The sequence below is a fragment of the Gavialis gangeticus genome, unplaced genomic scaffold, assembly GCF_001723915.1.
Source record: "Gavialis gangeticus isolate Ggan-Ray unplaced genomic scaffold, GavGan_comp1, whole genome shotgun sequence".
In the NCBI taxonomy this organism is placed as follows: domain Eukaryota; kingdom Metazoa; phylum Chordata; order Crocodylia; family Gavialidae; genus Gavialis; species Gavialis gangeticus.
In genome coordinates this window covers 4,105,860-4,112,866 of record NW_017728983.1, presented here as the reverse complement: position 1 = coordinate 4,112,866, position 7,007 = coordinate 4,105,860, and the positions used below count along the sequence as shown (strand labels likewise).

Sequence of the window (7,007 nt, the reverse complement as noted above, 5' to 3'; positions counted from 1 at the left end):
TAGCCCTGCAAAAAAAGCCATAAAACCAGAGGCTGAGTTGGAAAAAAATCTGGCCACATACAGTGTATGAACCTTAGCTGATATCAGGGATTTTATCAGGCTAGCTTTTGCCTTCATACTGAGATAGACTAGTATCCAGTCCAAGAGCATTTCAGCATACAAAAGCTGGCCACCACCTGGAACTAACCTTTCCCCCCCTCCCAAGACTGGAGTCATGCATCAAAGAGGACCGCACGCAAGAGAACGGGTCATTTGGCAGCCTTCTTAGGGGCTGTTTATACCAACAGTCAGCCTTAAGGTGGCTCTTAACCAGCCCCATACATGACCCGGCACTCCAGGATGCACCTCACCCTGCAGCTCATGCTAAAGTAGCTTATTTTTATATACTATGTGTGGAATCCTTGGTGGACTATCTGTTTCTACTTATGGGGGAGGAGGAGAAGACAAAGGGAGAGAGGTAGTACACACCATGGGAGGGCTGGAAGTCACAAGACTGTGGGATTGCTTTTGACTGAATCAAGTTACACAGAGGGACCTGGGACCAGTTATCTCTGGTCCTGAGGTTCTGCTTTTGTGAAGAGGTAACAAAGTCTGTGCTCACAAAGGCCAAGGAGAGAGCTGCAAGGCTACTCATAGTAACGAAAGCTTAAAGGTACAAAGGTCTAATTGGGAGGTGTGGGGGGTAAGGAGGGGGACAGGAGAGAAACGGCAGCTGGGGGAGCTGAACCAGGGCTGTGTGACATCAGCCCATGGCCAAGTTGATATCAGAACCCAGGGTTCAGACAGTGCCCAAATCCACTCGGCTGCATTTCTAATGGAGGCACAGGTTCAACCAGTACCAAAGATGAAAGGAGAGCAAAGGGGAATTCGCAAGAGCAAACCTTGGCCTGTCAGGAGAAGCTTCTCTCCTCACTCTGAACACCGGGACTAAAGTAATGCTCAAACAAGCACTAGGCATGGGACTCAACCAGCATACCTGTGCCATTATGGGCTCAACTGCCAACAACGTATAGCTACAAACATCACACAGCAGGATGACCTGTTGGCAGCTCTTGCATTAAAGGCCAGCAAGGGAAGCCCTGCCAAAGCATTCCTCCAACCCCCAACCGGGCACACTGATGCATCCTTCTCTGCTTTGTTGTTCGGAAGGGAGAGCATTTGTCTCACATCTGATGTTGTGAGGGCAGAGACAAGCAGCCACTCTGAATACCTGTGAGGTTACAGGAGTGTAGCTATTGCACTTGCAGAACTTGGAGATGCCAAGCTTATTATCATGGTCTTACTCCCCCACCAAGCTTGCGAGATCTCAGGCTCCAGATTTCCTGCTTGTGTTCCACAGCTGAGGTATTCCGACTATTTGGTATGTTTGATGTTGACTTGGGTCTACACTCACTCAGACTTCTCAGTTTTCAGCCACTGCAGCTAGACATCATTTTTTCCTCATCTGTCATGTTGGGTTTCTCCCTTCACTGGGTGTCTTAAACCTGGAACACTCTGAACACGATGGAAGTACCAGCCAATTCACTGCAGGTCCTAGAAGCCCAACCAAAGAGATTTTCATGCAGACTAGCTTTTCCAGTAAAGCTGACTCAATGCCATCACTGCCTCAATTAATTAATGGTTAGTTGCATACACGATTCATTCCAGTGCTGGAACAGAATTGTAGTTTTAGCAAAAAAATGCTTCAAAACCCGGGTGTTGCCTCACCCCAAGTCAAATTATGAGAGCACATGTTTGTGCACCCTCATTACTGCAATGTGGCTGACAATGCGTGAAGAGCTGGTGGAGATTAAATTTACATTTAGTTCTCAGAAACTGATCTTTTTGCAACAGTCAGAGAGAAACCCCAGGCTTTAAAACATGATAGTTTGTAAATTCAAAACAACTAGCAAAGGTACTGATGCTGTCTCATCCATACGTTCTAATTAGTGGGAGGAAGACAAAGAGTAGTGAAGTGGAATTCAGCTATCGCTTCTACTGAACTTTGTCTTTGCCAAGCACTATTTCTCTCTCCAAATCTTACCAATTTCTTCCACAAATAAAATTGGCCAAGACAATGATTGGTCCCTTCTTGCTAGCTTTTCCTTCCACTCTGACAACTTTCTTACATGGTGCAGAAGGTTGCTCTCCTCCTCTACCCTTTTACTTTCTCTAACAAGTACATCCAGCCCTAGAACCACCCCCTCACTCTTAATATCTACCTCTTTTCTTCCCTCCCCTTCACAATACAAAAATCACTTGGGTTTCTCCAATCTTAAAAACCTACCTTTACCCACCCTGCCTTTCAGTTAAAGGAATTCCCAGGTTACACTTGCTGTCTCAAGCCCCTCTTGTCCAAATCCATCTTCATTTTAGGCCCTCTCCAATCTGGCTATGGCCTGAAGCTCCATGGAAAAGGCTCTCATCAAATTTCCAGGGAAAGGTCAGAGGCAGCACCCCACCCTCATCCTCTCATTCACAACTTCAGTCTGGGGGTCATCTTTAATTCTGGTCTCTTTCTAGGTCTGCTGGGAAGATGAAACAGCATGGAGATACCTGCCAAGTCTTTGTCTCAACCTTGTTCAGGGATTCCCTCCTTTGTAGCCTCTGTATTGATCAATTCACAGCTGCCAGGTCTTCCCCAATTTAACTCGCTCTTGCAGCTGGAAGAGAGAATTATTATTTATTTATGGTCAACCTCCCTCTTCAGATTATGAATGCTTGGAAGAGAGAAGAGGCTACTAAATTTTCCCTTCCCAAGCGTTTTGGATCTTCTATTTTAGATTTGGCCTCTGTTGTTGCTCAGAGCTTACACAGCATGCATCAGAGTGGCCAATTATTGGGGGTAAGGAAGTTCCCAAGAGTGATTGGCAATGAAGGGTGAGGGAAAACTATAGTCAGCTTCCCCTCTGCCAGAGCCTAGGCACAAGAGCTGCCTGTAGATTCAAGACATTTCTGCCAAATTTCAATTGCCCTAAAATGTACCGGGGGTGGGGTGGGGTGTGCTTTGGGCTTTTGCTCTCTCTGGCCCTCTTTTTTTGTTTAGACAGCAGATTCTTCACAAATTGAATTGATGGATTTTATCTAACTGAGACTGCTACCTACCGCAGGTGAATGGATTCTACAAGATGCATGTATGGGTATAAGATACATGCCAAGAATGAATTATCAGAACAGAGTACTTGGTGAAGCAACTTCCTTAAAATGCTATACTCAGAGAAGCTGAAAATGCAGTCCACATTAGAACCTCTGTTTGGAGACAGTTATTCACAAAATGATTCCTTAGCAGCAGTCATTAGAGTGACGGAGGCTAGAGCATGGTTTGGTTGTTTTGCATCCCACTACGTTGTAAGTATAGTACTAGGCGAAGCAGTAAATATACCATTTTACAGGAATACTGCTTTCCATGCCTTGTAATTTCTGAGAAGTTTTGCAAGCTGCTGGGCCTTTGTGAAACTTACCATTAAACAGATTTGCAGAGGAAAAGCACAAGCATGGCTGGTTTTACCAACTTAGCAAGCAAAAAACAAATACAGACGTCATGCAATTTTTCTGTGGAAGACCCAAATGGCTGGAGGGCAGGGTTTGTTTGTTTTTTTTAAAGCCGCAACCAACAATGAAACAGATGGCTGCAAAGTTGGCCAAATGAAGCACGCTCCATCCAATTCAAATGCATGCAACCCACCACTGCATCTCCTAGCTCACAATGTGTTATTGTTTATTTTCACAGCAGTGCTTGCTATTCTGGCCATCCATACAAGATATCCATTTCAGGAGAAAGACTTGTATTTGGCATAAAAAAAAAAGGCAATGTCCCTCTGTATCGGGGTGGCCAACCCGCAGCACGTGTGCTGTAAAGTGGCATGGGCAGCTGCTGCGTGTGGCATGCAAGCCCCAGACACTAGGTGTTTTCAGGTGTCACTGTCAAGAGCTAGGTTAACCCTCTGAATTCAGGGCTCTGGATCTTCACATGCCCTATAGAACTGTAGTGGTTGTAGGAACAGAGATGGATTAATCTGGTTTTTTTGTGTTAACACTTCTCTTGCAGCAACATCCTGCCTCTGTTCTGCTCCCTATGGCTGGATGATTCAAGCCCCCCTTCCTCCATTTGAGCACCCCAGGGCACACCTCACATTGGGTATGCCTCAGGGCAGATCAGAGCAGCATTTACAAAGAGAGCGACGTTTAACTTCTGGCTTCCCAGTCAGAAAGGATGGCCACCGCTGCTCTTTAAATAATTGGGTGCACCCAGCGGGAAGGGCAGAGGGGCAACCTAGGAAAGGAAGGTGGATGCAGAACAGTGCAGTGCAAACTGTCCATATGCTCTGCTGTGAACACAGCAGAGCAGGAAGAAAGACTAGTTTTATTTTGCTGAACAGGGCTCAGCTTTCAGGTTTGGGAAAGGCCGCTCCAATTTTCATCTGCAGAGCACAACACACAGCTACCAAAGGAGTGGGGAGGGTGGAGGTGGGGGGGGTGGTCAGCCTCCAGGAACTTCACCTTAAAGACTGGGTGAGACTACTGCAATTGCTGACTGCGCATTTTAGGAGCCAAAGCATAACCTGCTTCATACCACCCATGAGCTCTGTGAAGATCTTTTGACTTGGCGGCATCAAGATTCTCATCCCTTACTGCCGGCCTGAGTGTGGCATCGTGCCTCATCCTTCCTGAGCTTGAACCAGTGGAAGCCTTCTATCATTTCCCTGAAAGCCACCCCTGTTCAGATTCTGTCATTGTTCAACTCCCATAAAAAAGAAACTCCCATTAAGATGGCATGGAAGTTTGGGGTGGATGGGTAGGTTAATGTTACATGCTCCTCAGACCAAGCAATCAAGGAAAGCGTCAATCTAATGGCTTCATGACTGACCCCAGAACTAAGTGAACCAACCTATTAAAGACAAGCAAGAGCAGATAAACTTAATGTACCAGGCAGTGATAGGGATCAAACTTTTCACATACATCGTAATAGAGAAACATTTTTTACTCTGCAAGTGTGTCTTTACAAATATATATTTATATATTTAAGCCCATCTTAGGCCATAAAAACCCTAGAAACAACCAGTACCTTTTCGACAAGAGAAACTGCAATCTAGAAGTCTGAGGTGAAAGGCTCCCACACAAGGGCTGCTTTGGCACTTCTCTGAAGGCCTCTAATTAGCATTTAGAGCGGTGTTAAGTCATCAGCCTTTCATTTGCAAGGAAAGTCCAAACGTCCACCTTGAGCCTAAGGGCCCACTAGGCAAGCGTGGTTAAGGCATGCCAGTTTCTGTAGCCAACGGTACATGAGGGAGTGATGTGGCTATTTTCACATCCAGCCATCTTTGACTCCCCACCTAGACTGACCAACTGGCTCAACTGGGGGAGGCCTTCAGCACAAGTCCAGAAAAAGGCTCAAGCTCATGTCTCTAGACGTAGGGTAAGATGCACACGCTCTGCCATCGCACCCCATCTGGAAGGAGAGGTTCCATTTATTCCTATCTTTACCACTTTCTGTAGGAGGTAAATTGGAATCACTTTTACATAATTGCTTAGAAAGGGGGATATTGCATCTTGAAGATTGGCATTTCTAAAAAAAACCTGTTGATGAAGGGGCTAAAAGGGGAAAAAATGCCACTTGTGGATCCAACCCTATTGTGCCATCGTCTCAAAAGAAAAGCAGCTGATACTAAAAGGCTATTCCAGATACGTGCAAGATCAAACACCAGAGCTGGTGAGACAGTTTGTTTCAAATTTTTGAAAAAGGAAGGATGAATTTCTGTAAGGTTTTTTGTCAGGGGTTTTTTTTGCACAAATTCTCCTCCGTTTTCCTACCAGCTCTAAAAAAAAAAACTTAAAAAAAAATCACGTTTGTGTCTGTTGTTACAGTGCAAAGGTCCAATTCCAACTCTTGTGTTCGAGTTCACTATAACTACATTATTCTGCTGGCAAATAAAAAGGTCTCAGTTTAACTTAGCAAAAGTGATATCTAGAAAATCATCAACATTGAGATCTTACAAAAAACTTCAGACTACTAAAGCATTCTAAGGCACAGTGTTTTGGAAGAAGTGCTTTCTCCCATTGGCGTTGCTTTATACACATTGCATGTGAGAGCAGATCCAAGTGATACATGGAGCTGGAAGCGTACGCCCTGTCCCCTCCCAAGAAGCGCGTGGAATCTGTGCCTGGATGTTCACACATAGGCTCCTAGTGCTGCATGGAATTCTGTTAGACATTGCACCAGCTGCTGGAACTTGGGTCTTTCCTCAGGGTCCAGAGCCCAACAACAGGCCATCACAGCAAACCTAAGAGACAAACAAGAAGAGATGTTAAAAGGACAATGGCCTAGCTGGCCAACAAAAGCATTGAGAACTAGAACACAGAGCCGTGCTCTCAGGATTTCTGTTTTCCCTGCTATTTGGTGACTTTTCATCTCTTGGTACTCTGCCAAACTGAAAACTTCCAAAGGCATCATACCTAGAGTGATCAGCAGAAGAGGTACTTGGAGGTGCTGATCAAATTTAGCAAGCCAAAGGCAGTTCAGGAGGAAATATCAGGTAGTCCAGAGACGGTTAAAATGCCTTAAAGATGCTGCTTAAAAAGGTAGCTGTAACAATGCACAGAAAAAAAAACAAGAAAAAAAAAAACTTCTGAGGGGCAGGAGAGGGAAGAACCCAAGGAGTTAAAGAAAAGGTAGAGCACAAAAAGTTAGTGTTGTTTTTGAAAAAACTTTTGAATACACTCTGCATGCTACAGTCTTTATAAAGAAATGAGTATTTGCCATCACCAGCTCTTACAGGTTAACTGTGATTTCTGCTATCTACGCAACTAGAAACCTCTTAGTTTAAACTGAAATAGGGCTTCAACATACAGAACAGAGGCACTGCACATTCCTGTAAATCACAACTTACAGTTCATCAGGGCAGTTGATTGGCTGAGCTATTCGGTATCCATCCTTTAGATATGCAGCCATCTCAAAGGGGTCAATATCCACATATGGAGTTTGTCCCAAAGTCATTAGCTCCCACAGTGTTACTCCAAAGGCCCACTAA

At 44.9% G+C, this 7,007-nt stretch overlaps 1 protein-coding gene across 1 annotated transcript in view; it reads right to left on the bottom strand.

Annotated features, from left to right (window-relative positions):
- Nucleotides 1–4,891: 4,891 nt before the first annotated feature.
- The window catches only part of RYK (receptor-like tyrosine kinase), a 130,890-nt gene continuing 128,774 nt past the window's right edge, over nucleotides 4,892–7,007 (bottom strand). The window contains exons 14-15 of the mRNA XM_019513026.1: nucleotides 6,867–7,003; nucleotides 4,892–6,260 (exon numbers count right to left, since the gene is read on the bottom strand). Of these exons, the coding sequence (XP_019368571.1) occupies nucleotides 6,149–6,260; nucleotides 6,867–7,003 (249 nt within the window). The 3' untranslated portion in view covers nucleotides 4,892–6,148. The remainder of the gene's footprint in view (nucleotides 6,261–6,866; nucleotides 7,004–7,007) is intronic.